At 46.5% G+C, this 18,771-nt stretch overlaps 1 protein-coding gene across 2 annotated transcripts in view; it reads right to left on the reverse strand.

The window, feature by feature from the left end:
• The window catches only part of SLC24A3 (solute carrier family 24 member 3), a 457,448-nt gene that overhangs the window by 380,228 nt on the left and 58,449 nt on the right, over positions 1-18,771 (reverse strand). The window contains exon 2 of one of the 2 annotated variants that reach the window (XM_014855848.3): positions 14,050-14,178. The exons of the other annotated variant lie outside the window; for it this stretch is intronic. Coding sequence (XP_014711334.3) covers positions 14,050-14,178 — 129 coding nt within the window. The remainder of the gene's footprint in view (positions 1-14,049; positions 14,179-18,771) is intronic. 2 annotated transcript variants of the gene reach the window in all.

Consider the following 18,771-nt stretch of genomic DNA (forward strand, 5'->3'; position numbering starts at 1 on the left):
AGACACCTCAAATTCCAGGTGAGAAATACCTCCCATGTGCCAGTGTTTGGGCTGAAGAACATCACGAAGTTGGATGTGTTTTTTTGGACGTCTTTGGAAATCCCACATTTGGGGGGACCTGGAAATATGAAAGCATGTAGGACCTAAATACATGAGCTATAGGGTTCCTTACTTTAAATATATCGAGTCACTCTGAAAGATGATTTTGTGTGAAATACAGATTCCATTTCACAGAAGACAGAGACGACTAAATGGTTACCTCAGAATATGGATATATTTGCTTCTGGCGCTGGAGCCAGAAATGTCAGTGTGCATCCCTAAAACACGACATATGCCTGAGACTAAAGGATGAGCCATCTGTTCGCCAGGACACCACATTCCCCAATTTCTATCCAGGGCTCAAAGTGAGTCTCCTTCCTGAGTTTACATAAGTTCCCGGCCCCTGGCCCCAGCAGTACTTATAGAAATCACTCCTCTACTTTAGTTGATTGCAGAATAAAAAGATCTTCCTGATGAGCAAAGGCTCTATTCTCTTGCAGAAAGGGCTAAGGCAGGATTGTCTTAGCGTCCCCCTTTTGTCAATTGTGACATGTTCTGAGCCTCCCTGGGGTCCCCAGAAGTCCAGCATATGGATGGAAGCAGTCAAAGCTGAAAGAGGAACGAAGGAATGTTCCCTGGTCTAGGAAGCCTCTGCTCTGGGCCCCAGCATGAAAGGCTTCCTCGGCTCACCCAGCACCAGCCCACTATGGCTGGTGAGCCATTGGCACTTGCACAAACACACATGATGACGCAGAGAAAACTAACGGGGTGAGTCCAAGTGCCTTCACCCAGCAAGACAAACCCATGCACACACAGAGGAAGCACCGTTACACGCTCTTTCTAGGTTAGGATAAACTTCCCAACCTATTTGACCACACTGAAACACTTCGTTGGAAAGGGGGAAGTAGGTGTGTAGCAATCCTATTGGTGCCCCACTCACCTGCCCTCACCCGTAGCTCTTGGGTGCACAGTGGCCCAACTTCCAACGGCCAGCACCTGCACTTCTTCGCCTGGTGGCTGTCTCTGCATGGACGCTGCCTGCGTGAGTGACAGGCTGGAGGTGCCAGGGCACTGCAGCCCCTGGGAGCAGCCTCAACCAATGACTGAGGGAAGCTGCCATATTACACACCCAAGCTCCCTTGCCACTGGTGGGGGAACTCCGAGGGCACTTCTATACTCTATCCCAGGTCATTAACCCAGGGAGGTTAAGCCCTGTTGCCCCCAGTGGTAACTGGCCCATGGCAAGCAATACGTTGGCTACCTTGCCCTCTCTCCCCTTATTACCTCCCCACTCCCTATTGGTATTTCCTGGGATCACCTCCCAAATAAACTACATGTACCCAAATCCTTATCTCAGCATCTGCTAGGGGAACTGAGTCAAGGTATGGTTACAGCATGAAATCAGTGATCACCAAGGGTGTGCCATTGTTGTACAGGTCAATTGTGCATTTCAGATCAACCTGTGTATCAGGAACTGACAAGTAAACAACAAACACAAAGAAACAAATGAGGACCAGTGCCAACAAAGGTTCTGCCCAGACAGAGTTTGTTTGGGAAAAGGAGGGTCTCACCGTGTCCAAAGACCCTAGCACACACAGAGCCCCACTTTGGTGCAGAGCTGGTTCCCTCCCAAACCAGGCAGCTTGTTCCCAATGCAGGTGATTGGAGAGACAACGCCACGCTGAGTGAACGTTTACTCAATGAATCAGATGGTTTTCTGCAGTTTCTCAGCACGTCTTCTTTGACGTTTTGGTATAACTGAATAACTGAATGCGCAGTGTTGCATCTGGAGACACCTGACTAGTTCCAGACCTTCAAGACAGGGGAGACCACCCCTTCCCTCCCCTCCCACTCACACTGCTCCTTTCCTCCCTTCCCTCTTCACCTTCCCACCCACGCCCTCCTCCTCTTCTCCTTTCCCTTCCCACAACCAACCACAAGGTTTCTGAGTCCCGTCCAGCGATCTGCAGTGGAGGGAAGTGAGAGGGCACATTAGGGATGACTGACCTTTGTCTATAACGAACCTTCCCTGGTGAACCAAACCTCTTACTAATTTTCCATACATCACAAAAGTCCCTTTGAAAGTCGACCTAAGATAAGTATCTAAGAAAAGTGACCAAAATCTACAAAGCATTCCCTGGAGAGAAATACACGAAACATATGACATTTACATGGAAAGTCTGTCATTTGTGTATGTGTAATCTATGTGCATACGTGTCTAGCTACATGTGCGTGTGCCTGTACAGTCAAGGGTGTATCTATATATAAAAACATGGATAAGTCTCAAAAACAGTGTGCTGACAAAGAAGCCTTATATTAAAGGGTACGTATTGTATGATATGCGTATTTAGTTTGAAAACAGGCATAAACTAATCTAAGGTAACAGAAATCAGAAGAGTGGTTGTGAGGGGGTGAGCTGGGCTGGGGACTTCCTGAAAAGGGGCATGAGGGATCTTCCTGGGATGATGGTGTATCTTCTATCTTGATAATGTCTATGCAAATGTTAGAACTCACTGATGGTACACTTAAGACTTGTGCACTTCATTGTGCATAAATGCTAGCCAAAAAGAAGAAGGGTAAACAAATAATAAACTCTAGTTAATGTTATGCATGCTAAGGTATGTGAAAGGGATTATATTTATGTTTGTAAATTAGTTTGAAATCCACTAAAATAAAACAGCATGGATGGATGATGGAGAGACACAGGGTTGACTAGATGGATAAACAGGTGACAAGCCCAGCAGAGTAAAATGTAAATTAGAGAACCTAGGTGCTGGGTCTGTAGGTGCTTACTGTAAAATTCTTACAATTTTTCTGTATATTTGCAAATGTTCATAATAAAACGCTGGAGACAAAAAAATAATAAAAAGTCCCTAAACGCAAGATTCTTGGGACTAGATGGGGAGAGAGGATACAAAATTTTTTAAATAAACAGTACATGAAATTGTGGCATTTACAGGACAATAATTCCAGATTCATAACGGCAAGTACTGAGAGACTCTGTACCCTGGGAACCGCTAAGCAGAGGCACCAGGTACCGAGTTATTTGGCCTGGGCCCTGTTAAAAGGAACATCATTTTGTGAGCCACAAACATCAAACAGTTCCTGCAAAGAAGCTCGGGTTCCGCATGAAACAAGGGTCAATGGATAAAAACACCTGACGGAGTGGGAGGTACAGCTGTGTTACAACTTTCCTTTCTTTAGGTTCAGTGGTAAATTATAACTTAATTTAATAGATTGGCTCAGTATTTGTGGTTAAAATGGCGCCAGCAGTGAGGAAACTTCATGTCTCTGGAATGTGGAAGGAGAGCTGCCCATGAGCTGACTGAAGGCGCGTCCACTGGGCAGGCCTGCACCTCGGCAGTCACGAGGCTGAAAGGCGGGCAGAATCAAGCACAGAACAAGCCCCGCTCCTTTTCCTCCTTCTCACTGCCCTTCACTTCTGCTTCCTTCACCTGCTGATACCCATTCTGCGCACCAAATTTGCATCCTTGGTCTAAAGACCAACATTCCCATCATCAGTGATTTTCCTGGGGATTTTCCCAGGGCAGATCAAGAAGATCTCAGTGTCAGTGGAATTCCTATTCGCCAAGAAAGATCCACTGGGAGGCTGTTCATATGACTGGCACATAGGCTGTTATAATTAAGAATATTTCAACTTCTTACCTAGTACTTATAATATAAGTACGTGGCAGGTTCATTTTGCTCTCCTCCTGTAGTAGAAATCCCCATGCCTAATCAATGCGTGAAGAACATCACCCTCTCCTACGCAGAGCTAACAGGCCCTGTGTGGGAGCCCTGAGGGTCAGCACAGAGTAGGGCTCAGGAAACCGGCATCCATTCACAGGCTGAGCATGTGCTGTGTGCTATGGACTGCACACACTTCACTCCATTGACTTCACAGCAATCCTTTCTGTTTGTACCATGAATCATCCCCACTTCATAGGGGAGGAAATCAAGGCTTGGAGAGGTTAAAAGACTGGTCCAGGGTCCCACAGCCCACGAGTGTCAAAGTCAGGGGTCCTCTCCAGGTCTGGGGGACCCTGTCCACATCCCTAACGCCACTCAGAAGCACTTCACAATTACAAAACCTGGGTACCCTTGTTTTCTGGTTCTCCCACTGACCCAGTGGCTACTCTGAACGCCCAGTGACTGAGGTAACAGAAGCTTAAATGAGCCCAGCCTGACTCTCTGGACCCCAGTGCTCTGCTCCTTTCAGAGGCGTCTGTGCCAGGGGCTGCAGACTGACCTCTTCCCTTTCTCTGCCCAGTATCCCTGATCTCAATGGCGTGGCTTCTGGCTGAGCCCTTAGGTCCCACTGCCGGCTCAGGGCTGGGGAGCCCAGGCTGGGCTTTGTGCACAAAGACCTTGGTAGGGATGGACAAGCCACTGGGCCGGGCTCACATCAATTTTGTTCTGAGTCAGCTTCTAAAAAAGACTGCTAATCTTTAATTTAGGGATTTTATTGTTCTATTATAGGAATTTCAGCCAAACTAATGGTTTAACACTACATCAAGAACCTCAGAAGCACCAGTATGATAATCCAGACATGTACTTATTTAAAGTTACTCTCCAAGGTGGAATGTGGCCATCTATCTAGGGTCCCTAGATGGGACCTATCCCAGGGCGTGCAAACTGGAGGGGTGGCCTTTGGCCCATTGCCCACGGGGCGCCCCAATTAGGAGGAAGCAATAGGCGAGGCGCCTGATGTCCTAGTGTGCAGTCTGTGGAAATCACACTCAGTGGGTCAACTCAGACATACCCTCCCCACAGCCCTCAGACATACTGCCCCAAGTTGTTCCTCAGAGCCTGTTTAGAAAGGCCTGAGGGATGGAAAAGCTGCCGTGAGCCTCTGGGAAGAGAGGCTGGGCCCTCCCTGGGCCTCATCCTACCCCAAAGCTCCTGGAGTCCACCCCAGGCCTGGGAGTGTTCCAGTCAGGGTCAGCGTGCTTCAAGGAGAGGTGGTCAGCACCCCAGGGCCCTGCCCTCAGGCCCATGGTCAGCCGATGGGTCAGGTCAGCCCTGCACCTCTGCCAGCCCAGGTTTCTGAGAAGGAGAGAGAGAGTGGGTGGGAGAGGTGAGCGTTGGGCAACCAGCCGAGGTCTAGAAGGCAAGATTAGACCCACTGATAAGACAAGGCAGGAATGTTCCCACCCGACTCTCATATATACCCATTTTAAAACACAGGTGGGGGAAAATCCATCCTGGCGTTTCCCAGGGGAAGAAATCCTAGACACCCAGGGAAACCTAGAAACCTAGAAATCCCAGAAACCCAGAACCCTAAGATGGAGTCTAAAAATGAACGACTGTCCATGTGGCTCACAACGAATGCTGAATGAATGAGAAACCTACAGCATGACAGCTTTGGTGTCTTAAATTTGGCTGACGCTCTCCCCCGTCTGCTTGTTGAGGGGCGAGAGGAGAGGTTTCTGATTGGCTTGCAGGCCCAGCTATCTTCCCCTCAGCCAGATCCCAGGGCCGGCTTCCAAGAGTCAGCTAGTACACGGAGGTGGTCTCAGGTGGTCTTCACCTCAGCTGCACCCTGGTATGATGGCACAGCTTTCAAACCACTGATGCCTGGTTCCTAGTCCCAGAAACTCAGGTTGCCTTGGCCTGGGGTGGGGCCTGGCTTGAAAACCTCCCCCTGTGACAATGAACTAAGCCAGGGCTCCTCACACTTGAGTGCCCCCAACAAGACCCTGGAGAGCTTGTGAAAACCAGGATGGCTGGGCTACTTCCCAGAGGTTCTGACCCAGTAGGTCTCAGGTGGGGCCCAGGAATGTGAATTTCTGACAAGCTCCTGGGGCTGCTGCTGCTTTTCTGTGAGAACCGTTGCTCTCGGCACCTGAGAGCACTCTGGTGAAGGCAGAGCAGTGATCCCTGGCGACGCCGATTTGCAGATGTGACTTAAGGCCAACTCCACACACAAACAAGGTGAGGGGATACAGCCCAGTCTTGCAGCCAGAGGATATGCAAGTGCTGGTCCTCACTCTACTGAAAATCAGAGGTGGACCCTGAAGATGGATGCCCCTTCATACCTCCAGACCTCAGTCCTGGCTTCAACAGTGAAAAGAGATTATCTGTGGAACAAGAAAACAGCCCCCCAGTGACCCTGAGTGCACTGCAGCTCCAGAAACGACTGAGGAGTTGGAGGCCAGGCAAGAGGGAACCACCCCCAACCCTCCCAGGGCTGGAGTCACAGCCAGGGCCGCTTTTGCTCCATGGCCACAAAGAAGAAGCGGTCATCACTGTCTGTCACAGGCCATGTGGGTGCAGCAAACATTCCTGTAAAGAACCACAGAGGAAATATTTCAGGCTTTGCAGGCCCCGTGTCTGTGCTGCAACTACTCAGCTCTGCCTTCGTAGAGCAAAAGCAGCCACAGACACACAAATGGACGTGCAGGGCTGTGTTCCAATAAAACTTTATTTACAAAAACAGTCAACAGGCCAGATTTAGTGGAGGGCCATAGTTTGCTGAGCCCTGGCTTCAAGGGAAAGGGTTTGGAATCAATAATCCCTACACCTCTCTGCACATTTACGACTATGAATTCTCAATTCTTTAACTCAACTTGCCTTGGTCTCAGTCTAACTTATCTATCAATAATACTGTCACTCCTGACCTTCAGCATTTTTGTTCTAAGGACCAAACGTATTCCAATGAGCTAACGAATGTGAAAACGCTTTGAAAAGTCTAGAGTTCTTTTCAAATAGGCCCACAAAGGCATCTAAGAGCAGAGCTTACATCCTTTACCTGTGTTTCAGGAAGATTCCAGGCACCATCCACTGGGTTAGGCTGCCTGGGCTGCTTTGAAAGAATGCCTCAATTAAAAAAGTCCTAAAGGGATGTTGGAGCTAGAAGAAATGAACAGTGTCCGGCTCTTTCCTCCCGGAGCTTGAGACTTTTAAACTCTTCCTTAGTGTGAAGTAGAAAATCCTGTATTCCCATTTCACCCTGTTTGTCTGCATAGTGGCCTCTTAGGCCAGAAAACGGCATTAGTCAGAAATCTCCTAGTTAATCCCTCGATACGTCTCCTCCACACAGCGGTAAGAATGCTGCACTGTCGCTGAACTGCACTAAAGAACCCAGCCGACCTTAAACCAACCGTCCTCGTCCCACAACGTCCTCATGAGCCTCAGAGCGGGAAAACCCATCTAAATGATTGCCATCAGTCTACCCTTCATTATGTTTCTGATAAGAAAGGTAACGTAGCTACAATTTATTAACATGTACTATGACTGAGGTTCCCGTGGTTTACAAAGCCTACTTCACTTCAGGATTACTGCAACTCTGTAAAGTGAGCTTCTTAATCTGCTCCTTACAGATGGTGGAAATGAGGTTCAAAGAATCTAGGACACTCACCTGGCATCACATAAGTCAAAAGAGATGGAGCTTGGATTTAGGACTTAGTCTAGAACCCAAGCTCTTCCCAATTATTGCTGATGACTTAGTGTATATTCAAACATTCATTATTTTTCCTAGGGTTCTAAGCACTAAGAACCCTAAGTACTAACAAGAGATGCCATTTGCAAACAGGCACAACTGGGACAATTTCTACCTCATTTGTGACCCTGCCAAGGTGAAAAGAGGATCGAATTGTGTCACCTTGACCAGGTGATAATCATGAGGGTTAAACCAAGAGCTACGCCAACCTCAGAAGAGTTAAGTGTGGGTTATGATTTTTCTATAGAGGGAGCATACTGCTTTTGTAATAAGATAACAATAAAGGAAAATTGAGAAGTCTGTTTTTTCAAAAAGAGACAAGTTTGGGGGAAAATAATATAGCAGAGACTAGCTAGCTGTTTACCAAACCTGCTTTCTCTTCTTCCAGGGCATTCTGGTAATATGCACATCCCACCCTCCCTTGTGGCTGGAAGTTGTCATGTGACTGAGCCCTAGCCAATGGAATGGGAGCAGAAGTGAGGGTCTAGTCCATAAAACTCAGCTATGTGCATCCTCCATGCTCTTTCCTCCTAAAGCAGAGAAGCATGGCGACCTTGGAAACCAAGCATGAGGACGGGAAAGTCTCGAAATGGAAGGCTCCAGAGTCCACGGACCACCTCCTGCAACAGGGCCACTCACAGACCAGAAGATTACATGAGAAAGAAAGAAACTTTTGTGTTAAACCCCCAAATCTGGAGGACTTACCCATTATGGCAGCTAGTATTACCCTATCTCACTAATTCAGGAAAGAATTTGATATAAATTAAAGAGTAGATCACAATGAATTTCTAACTTGTTAAACTTTAGCCTGTCAATAGCTATTATTTGAACCATGAAAATTACAGCTGCAGAGAAAAGTTAGTGAAAGTTATGTGAGCTGGAAGTTGTCATGTGACTGTGTCTATACAATAAAGTATAGATTTTAAGACTTTTGTAAAAAACCTTAGCTCTATCCTGGGTTCAAACCCAAGGACAAAACACTGAGGTGACTGAAATTTTTCACTCCTAATATTTTGGATATATTTTGTTAAATAAAATATATTATTGAAATTAATTTCAGCTGTTTCTTTTTACTTTCTTAATGTAGCTACTAGAAAGTTTGAAATTAATCTGCAGCTTACATTATATTTCTACAGGACAGTGCTGCTCTAGATCACACAAATGTCAGGTTTTCTACCTAATTATCAGTATGTATTAAGCACCCATGTGTGGCAGTTTGGGGGCTCTACTCTTCTGTCGAGCCATGTGACCTTGGGCAGGTTGTTCATCCCCCCGATCTAATATTTTTATGTAAAAGGAGAGTGACTTGGACCTTTTATGCTTTGTAGATTGGTCACACCCAGCCCTGTGATTTTAAACCAGCTGTCCCTGATGTTATGGTTTAAATTCAAAAACAGGAGGATCTCAACACCTACTTTGTTCATGAACTGGGCCCTAAACCAGCCTGCCCTGCGTGCCACTCTGTGTGTGGCCTCCAGCTCTTGTTCACGGGCCACGCTCACCCCCTGGACTTACCCTATACTGCTTCTCTCGTACAGACCTCTGGCTTCCCTCCTCCATCACAATTCATATTCAACTCTTAGATCATGTGGTTTCTGGCCACTCCAGTAAGCACCTGATCCTGGCACACCCTTAGGGTCAGGACCCTGCCAGCCTCTCCTTGGTCCCACAGCACAGGCCCAAGGTGTCTTCCCATCTTCAGAGAACTTAGACCCAACTAAGCCAGGCAGGGATATGGAGCTGAGCCCTTTATAAAAAGAAACTCCAGCGATCTCAGAGTGGACCCCATGCCAAAAGGATATCATTTTAAAGAGCTTCCTTCTTCCAAAGTTTATTTGAAAGAGGCACTCTGAGGAAAAGCTCATTTCCTTAAAATATCAAAGAACGAAAAACCAAAAGATGATAGATTTTTCTGGGAACAGACTGCAAAGTACATAAATAAAATTATGCAAAGTATACAAATAAATATTACAAAGAATTCATTTCTGCTACAGTTGTCCACCACCCTCAATATTACATTTAGCTAACTTAATTTTCCGTCCATCAAATTTATTCAAAGTTAAATTTCTCTTAATAGGTCATCTGAGTAAACAGTTTCAAGTGTTATTTGCCAAAAAACAATGTTTCCAGGCTCCAGATGAAATTGGCAGTGTCAGGCTAAGAAAACAACCTTAAAAATTCACAGAGGGCTGGAACAATTGCAGAAAAATTGGAGCCCAGAGGTCAGTTTTTTTCATGCAGTTCTGGAGGTAAAAATTACAAATCTCCACCAAAGCCATGTCTTTAAGGGGCAAGAGAAGAATGCCATTTTTTTTTTAAATCCAAAATGTACAAAGCAATATATCTTTAAAGTGGCAGCTGTCACATGAAGAGTCTGCCATCTTCATGTTGCCACACCAACCACAAACAACACTGACACTTTATAACAGGCACCCTGCATCCTGGTCTTCCCCTGGGTGTGTGCTCTGGGCCCCTGGTTTTCAGAGAGAGAAAGAGAAAGAGAGAGGGAGATGGAGGTGTGAAGGAAGAGGCGGAGGAGGAGAGGAAAAGGGAGGGCGGGTGAGGGTAGAGGGAGTAAAAGGAGGGTTGAAGTATGACACGCAGTTTCACAAACACAAAGAAGTTATTAAGGGAAGAGGAGCAGGGACGTCTTGGGGTGGAAGTTTCTGTGAATCTCTATTCTTGAAATTTCTTGGAATTACTGGATTTGTGCAATGGAAGGGATAGAAGGGATAAACTACGTGCAGGTGTGTTTCATAGGTGAGGAAATGGACATCTGAGAAGCAAACCAGCCCCAGAGCTAGAGAATTCAACCAGAATAGAGGTCATTCCATCTCTAGTCTCTCAATCTACTCTACTTACTCTAACGGCATCTAAAGCCAGGGGTTCCGAGAACACAGTCCAAGAAGCCCTGCAACATCACAAGTAGCACCAGGTGTACTTTATGACAAGAGCCAAATTAACTTTCGCCTGTGACCCTGGCACCATCACTCACATGGCCATGGCACATTCTGGCACCCCAAACTCTCAGGTTCCTGTGTGAATAATCACCCCTCCAAGTACAGAGGGAACCCGAAAGCATGGTCCTCATGGTAGGTCCACTACCACTCTGCTGACAGCATCACAAATAGGAAGGAAGCCAGACCAGAAACCACATGGCTCACTTCCCAGCCCTTACATTTAAGACCTTTGAGAGCAGACACCACTACATTTCGCATCAACCAGCAAAAGTAATTAACATTCATCACGTGCAGGGCCCCTTTGACCCCTTAAGGGAAACTGGGCAACGTTTTGTGAACGGCCCTGTCCTTTGCTCATTCCAGCTCATTCCTCTCACCCCACAGTAAGTCAGAGGGAGAGAAGATGAATACTTTTAAATTTTAGTTCTAAGTTAGGGCCTTATGAGTGCTTTGGCTCTCAGCTTTTTTTCATCAAGCATCTGTTCGGTCAAGCCTGAGAAGTAGACTTCAGACAGCATTCTGGAAAGAGCACCGAGGCAACTAGGGGTCACGTGTGGCTATGGCAATATTTTGATCACCTTCCTGTGGAAACAGGCTTCCTCAGAGGCGGCTGTGCTCATTACCATGGCGAGGTCTTCAAAGCTTCCTGTGCTAGAAGAGGGTGGTTGAGCCTCTCTGGCCAGCTCGCTGACCGCCAGGACCTGGGCCCCCTGAGGAAGGAGCCTGCTGACGAGACCAGGCAGGCCGTATCTGCCCATTCCGGTGAGCAGGTGCTGGAGCGTGCAGCTCCACGACCCCCCTGTAACGGAAGGGTGGGCACCCCCCGCAGACAGCGGGAAATTCACGAGTAAGCTACCCCACACAGGGCACTAAGCTGTTCCGATTTTATTACCTCATTACCAATTCTCACAGCAGTCGTGAAAGGTCAGAATGATTATCTCAGTTTCGCAGAGAAGCAGACAGAGGCTTAGAGAACCTGACCATTTTGCACAAAGCCCACAGCTTCCAAGCTTCTAAGCTGGGATTCAAATCCAGGTGGGTGTGACCCCAAGACCCTGGTAAGAGATGGTGCCCTCAGATTTACATATCTACTCTGCATCCTTGAGATGTTTGCAACTGAGCTAAAAAATCAGGAGATATGTCCAAAGACAAATGGAAGTTCGACCTACACCTGCCTGTCCAATAGAGCTTCTGGAGATGAGGAACTGTTCTAGGATCTGTGCCACCCGATGTGGTAGCCACTAGCCACATGCAGCGATCAGGTATTTGACATGTGGCTAGTGCAACTGGGAATCTGAATTTTTAATTGTATTTAATTTGAATTAATTTGAATTTAAGTTGCCACTGAATGCCCATATTGGACAGCATAGTTGGAAATGTTTTGTGCCAAAAACATTCAGAGAACAGAATGGTCTGCAGCGTTGCGTGGTCAAAGTAGGCTTAGGAAGGACAGAAGCTCCAGGGAGATCCTTGCTGTGCTGGGATTTGAACAGGACCCTTCCTGTTTCAGGCAGGATCATCTTCCTTATAGAATGTGGTTCAGAGCCAAGGGCCCCAGAAGTCAAGCCCAGTTCCCAGAGTTCACACATGAGGAAATCAAGAATGCCCCTCCCGGGTCCTTATTCTTCTCAGACCAGCTCTCTGCAGCAGGACGAGCTCTCATTGGCTCCTCCGTGGTCCTCCTGAAGCCCTTTCTCTCCTCCCTCTCCCTGTGCCCTCCCTGCCAACATCACTGGGCACTGGGCTTCTGCTCTTTTTACCTGGACATCTCTTCTACCGCAGAGGTGAGTCAATTCCTCTCTTGCAATGACTTTTAATGTGCTTGATTCTTCTATACCTGTTACTCCATTTCCTGGCACCTTGAGTGAGCAATGCCACTCACAGAGAGATGGCACCACCTCCCCCAAAACACAACCCCAACAACAGGGAGCAGAAGCCCTCCATCACTATGGGTCCTGTGTGTGGCCGAACCCAGAATCCCAGAGATGGTCATGGTATCAGATCTGACTCCACTCTTTCCCACCAAAGGTGACGGCTGGGCTCCCTAATACTGTATTTTCTGTCTTCTAACATCCTAGTCATTTTCTGGCCATCAGTTGCAGAAAGGTGTTGAAAACTATTTGGCTGTAAGAGCAGATCAGCAGCAGAGTTCTTGGCACAGCAATGACCCGCACCTTTCCTGCCACTCCCTTTCAGGCCAGTTCTCCATAAACGCACGGCTCTCAGACACACGCGGCTCTGTCCGCTCACTGGGGCGCTCACACTCATCACGCCATTTTCATTTCTAGTTCATGTCGCTGCCCATGGGCTTCAAGAGTGCTCCTTCAGAGCATTTAATAACAGCACAGTAACCCTTGAATTCTCCAGCTTGAGGAATACAGATTATGTAGGATTGTGGGGTTGTTTTTCTTTGCAGGAGGCTGGAGGGTAATCTATTTTTAATTCTTTCCATCTCTGCTTGGGAGCTGATTGTTGGATTCTCAGTATGGTGGGGAAGGGTACCTATCCAACTTCCCCCCCAAAAAAAGCAGACACATAGCTTCACAAAACACCGTCTGCACTCAAAGTTTTAATGTTCTTTGGGCTGTAATGATCATGGTTTATGTTCTTCAAGGATGACACTAAAACTCAGGCAGGCCTTTCGATGTAGGATCCACAAGTTGTCGAGCTCCTGGGCCTTTAAAGGGGGCACATGTGAGGCCCAAGTCCCCACCAGGTAGGAAGGAGGTCCCAGAGAGCTGAGAAGTCCAAGCCAGGGCTGGTGAAGTGTGGCCACAGGCCTAATCCATCCCACAGCCATCTGTATACAGTCTGTGAGCTAAGAATGGTTTTTAAATGTTTAAAGGGTTATAAAAAGTTTTTTTAATATACTATAGACATGGTATATAGCCTGCAAAGCCCCAAATATTTACTGTCTGGTCCTTTCCAGGACAAGTTTGCCGACCCCTGGTCTAAACCAGCAGGGCCCTCATCCATCCAGCGTACCTGTCGTTTCCTGAGACTTAGTGAACTGAGTCTCGATGATTCCTAGTGCCCTCGATTCCCTTTATGTTTGTTTTCTCTTTAAATTCAGTAACATTAGAGATAAAACGTTCCGTATCTCCCTGAGAAAAGCCACAATAGGCATCAAATATAACAGCTGACAAATGAACATTCACTCCTTCCAAGAAAAGAGCAACATCACAGGTGAGAAGCTGGTTCAAGCCCTGTGCCTTTACTGTAACCAAAACAAGGCTCCTGATTAAAAACCAGGCAGAGAGGCTTCCAGGGCTCAAAGGGAAAACGGCCCCAGAACCTCCTCACCCATCCTGCTCCTGACTCCGTTTCCCACTTGATGGCACAGCATCCCAGTTTGTATCAGTACGGAATCAGGAGTGCCGCTGACTTTGACTTACCTTTTTCCCGACTGCCCTAGAAAAAGAATACAGAGGTAGAAACACACCTGAGTAGTCCCCAGGGCTCTCGCCTCTGTTTCTTAGACACCTGCCCTAAATGTCCTTAATGTCTCTCTGGCTTAGAACTCAAGGGAAAACCACAGCATCCAGCTCTTCCTTAGCTACAATCAGAGAAAACGGCAGCCACTGCCCACAGCACAGCGGTCGCTGTTACCTGGCTCAGTGCAGTTCTTGCTGCTCCGGAGTCCTGCATCTTCTGAAGTCAGAGTGTCGTTCACCTGCATTAACTTCCTCCCCACTGTCCACTGTCTGTCCTCCCCTATGAGGTCCATGAAGTCGAGGTCTGGGGAGAAAAAGATCATAACCACACATCACTAACAGCTGAGTTTTGGCCATACCAAACTGGGTGCCTAGTGTCCTAATCAGCCACCATTTGCTCAGCCCCACCTAGGCCCCCATAGGCCTTACCACTGCAGTTCACCCAACCTGCCGCTAACTGCCTGGGGGCTTCCTCTGGCTACTGGGTCCCACTGGGCCCAATGAGGCAGCCCTCAGCCAGTGCCTAGCAGAAGTGGTATACCAATACCTCCCTGCTCCAGTGGGATGACCTGGAGGGGTGTACAGCAGTGCCCCCTCATCCACAGTTCCACCTGCTGCACTTTCAGTTACCTACAGTCCACCATGGTCCAGAAATATTAAATGGAAAATTCCGAAAACAAACAATCCGTAAGTTTTAAAGTGTGCGCTCTTCTGAGTAACGTGATGAAATCTTGCACAGCCCCGACCTGTCCCGTCCAGAAAGTGAATCATTCCTTTGTCCAGTGTATCCAGGCTGGATACACTCCCCTCTGTTAGTCGCAGCCATCTCGGTTATCAGACCAACTGTCGCAGTACTGCGGTGCTCGTGTTCAAGGATAATGGCCCCAAAGCACAAGAGTAGTGATGTAGGCAATTCACATACGCCAAAGAGAAGCTATTGTTGTTAATGTCTTACTGTGCCTAGTTTATAAAGTAATCTTTATCATAGGGATGTATTTACAGGGAAAAAAAAGTATAAAAGGGTTCTGTACTATATGTGGGTTTCAGGCATCCACTGGGGGTCTTGAAACATATCACTCCCAGATAAGGGGGACTACTGTATTCTAAAATAGATTCCAGAGTTTTCCAAATCTCAGCTCACCAAATCAAACTGGGATTATGCTCCAGTTGTTTACAGCGTAACTCTCCTGATGAAACACACTTTATTGGCTGCTGTCCTTCCCTGTCTTAATTTCTCACTCCCAATGACATGCTGAGAAATGTTTAACAATAAACTCTCTGGGGGGAAACGTCCTGGTTTGTAGCCATTGGCCAATTCCCGTGGTGTAAATATTCCTATTATGGCCAATTTTAAGCTACCAATATGACCTCACTGAACAGGGATTTGGGAAGAGATAGGGACAATTAGTTCCACTAGGTCAGTATGACTGGCTCCAGCCCACCAGCATCTACTTCCGTACCAGTATTTCCTTGAACCACCTCCCAAATAAACAATCTGCAATTGAACACATGTTCAAGATCTGCCTCTGGGGGTTGCCCCAGCTAAGACACCATTTCAACATCCCCAGAAGCTAGGCCCAGTGAATACAACATAGCAAGTTTCAATAAACAAGATAAAAGCATGAACAAGGAAAAAGTAAACCACTGAATGCTCATCAGGGGATGAGCACATAACAGTGTTGAGGTCTCCAGCCGAGAAGACTGTAGGGATGAAGTGCCAGAAGAAAGAACAGAGACTGAAGAGCACCCTGGAGGGGAGACTGTGTCAAGGACATGTTAGGTTTGAAGTGTCTGTGGAGAATCAAAAGGGAGGTGCGTGGCCTGTGTAAATGTGGGGGAGATACCTCAGGGGAGACAGCTAAGCTACAGAGAGCATCTGGGGAGTCATAAACAAACAGGGCAGGGTATTAGACATTAAGGATGGAGTCTCCCGGAGCAGGGGGGAAAGGGACTAAAGAGAACAGAATGGGAGAAGCAATCATGGGGAACTCAACATCCCTTCAGAGAACAAGCAGAGCAAAGGAATTCAGCAAAGGATCATGAAAGGGAGAAAAAGAGCCGGAGAAATGGTGTCACAGATGGTAGCAGAAAGAGAATTTCAAAAAAGAAAAAGTGACCAATAGCCTTCATCACCATGAACAAATCAAGTAAGACAAAGGCAAGGAAATGACAGAGCTGGACATCATGGGGTCACTGGGAGATGAGAACAACAAGCAAAGATGGCTCTTCCTAGTGGCTTGGCACTACAGAAAGACGTGGCATGAGGCGATGGCTACCTCTTGAGTGTCCAGAGTTGCTGTGGTCAAAAAACGTATTTAAATACAAAGACAAGGGCCTCATTCACAGGCCCAGTGGCCTTCTTAAAAGGCCAGATCACCCACCCAGCCACATCAACATGGTGTTCTAAAATGGTTGATGATGAGCCAAAGGTCAATCATACCCATTCTGAAGGTCATCATACCCGTTCCTCTGTTTCCATGGTGATTCACAGTTTCCCAAATGATTTCATCCTCATTATTGAATCTGAACCTTATGACACCACTCAGGGAAAAAAAGAGGCAGCACGGACATTGTCTGCTTTGTCCAATGTTGACTCTCCAACACCTAATCACTGCTAACTCACAGCAGATGCTCAGTAAGCACATATCAAAATAATTATTCCCACTTTGTTGATGGATAAAGTGAGACTCATGGAAGTTTCTGGAAATCACAATGCTTGTCAAGGGCCTTTCACCCAAGCCAATAGGACATCTGTAACATCAGCAGCTCATGGATTAAGGTCTTCCTCAGTCAAATGGAAAGTGCTCTCCAATGTAAAATTATGAAGATTAAATTACAACTTATGCATATTAGCCAGGACAGCCCTAAATTCATTTCCCCTGTAGAAAATACAGAAGGTAGAGCATACCTAGAATAAATAACAACTTTAGACTCTGAACTACAAAAACTTACACGGTAGCCACAAATATGGTTTAGCCAAAATTGTGAGGACAATATCAAGATAATTCAAGGTTAAAACAAGGGATTTTTGTAGTCACGTTAACCTGAATGTTAATTCTTAGGATTAAGAATGATGACAAGCAGAGAAAAAAATTTCAAAAATTCACAAAGAAACAATAAGGTCAGTTGCCTTAAAATCAAACAACTAGCCCTAAAATGTGAATATAACACCATATTATCATAAATGATCTAAAAGTATGAAGAAAGACATCTCATTTGTCTCAGGCTGAGTTTCTGCAGAAGCAGCTCCTGAGATGAGGATTAAGCAAAGGTGGTTTATATGGGAAGGTGGGGTGATGCCAGGGAGCACCCACGGGGGAAGACAGAAATGGGACAGGGAAAGAGAGTCAGCCGGTAGAGGGCGCATTTCAAGCCTGTTACCAAAATGAGTAAACCAGAGCTTGATCCCTCTGGAAAGCTCTTGGGCCAGTGTAGACATGCATCTCAGATACCCAAGGAGTGAGGGAGCTGGGGTATTTATCCACCTACTCCTGGTCTACCATTGGTCGAAGTCTATTCCCAGGCAATGTTAGTTCCTTGGTACTTCCAACCTGCCACACAGGTGTCCAATGTGGGCTCTGGTGTCCAGAAAAAGGACTTAGACAGTGAGATGTAGGTGCTTCAAGTTGGACAGTGCCAGTGTGCGCTGAAGGGGTAAGAACACAGTGACGTAGGCAGGACACCAATGGTATCCGCCAGCCTGCATGGGATCCAAAGATAGGGTGTAGTATGAGCCAAAAGATTGGCCATTCTGCTGTTCTTGTATTCTGGGTCAAAGAAAAGTGCTTTCTGGTCCTGCAATCCTAATGTTCAGGAAGACTCCAAAGATCTGCAAAGAAGCAAGAGCGTCCCTTCCAATGACTTCCAAAGTTCTTTCGTAGGCCAAGTTTCCATGACTCTGTAATTCTGAGAGAAAAGCTGATACCAATTAAGAGATGTAAAAATAAAGCCAGCTATTGTAGCAGAAAATTAGAGGATTTTTTTAACATACTGATTCAATATCTTCAGGAATTAGACACTATTAAGGCAGCACCTCTGTATTCTAAAACCTACAAACTTTTATCTCAACAAAAATATATTTGACCACTGATTACACTAATGCAGAGACCAGTGTCTGAGAAAATAAGAAGGATGAAAGCAAAGCATTGCATTCCCTTACTGCCCACTGAGAACCAAAGGTGACAAGATTATACCCACTTCATTTGTCCTCACATGATTCCTGGTGAGGTAGGAAGGGGCAGTTGGTTCTGGAGTCAACTTACCTTTGGAGTAAATAAGTCAGAGTAGAAGTGGTTTGTCTACAATCAGAGCCAGTCCAGAGCCACCATTCCATTTTTAGCACACCCTCCACTTACTGAGTGTCTGTGATGTACGAACAACATTCCATTCTTCACCATGTTTCATCTTAACAACAGTGTTATTTTGAAGTATTAGCTCCATTTGCAAATAAGGAAACCAAAGCACAAAGACGTTGAAAGATTTTCCCAAGGTCACGCAGTGAGCAAAGAGGGAGAGAATGGGGATTTGAACCCAGGTTTGGTGACCCCAAAGGCCACATTCCTGGTGGATGCCTGGAGAGGATGAAATCCATCTGGCTGCATTATTCAGCTATAGTAAGGCAGATCAACAATGAAGCCTGCACCTTATAAATAGGTGAGGGGTGAAGACAGTTTCACTGGACCTATTTCCAAGAAGATTGTTTCCCCAGAAACTATTAGGAACAGTGATGGGGCACGAGCATCACCCCATGAAGGCATCACAAACAAAAAAGATAATGGTTCTAAAATCCAATTGGATGCACACTCAGCTCAGTATGGGTTTCTCAGAGACATTGGTCATGACATGAAGGGTTACATTCTTGGATTGAGGGAGGAGGGGCAGAAAGTGGCAAAGGGGA

Source organism: Equus asinus, chromosome 15, assembly GCF_041296235.1.
Source record: "Equus asinus isolate D_3611 breed Donkey chromosome 15, EquAss-T2T_v2, whole genome shotgun sequence".
NCBI lineage: Eukaryota > Metazoa > Chordata > Mammalia > Perissodactyla > Equidae > Equus > Equus asinus.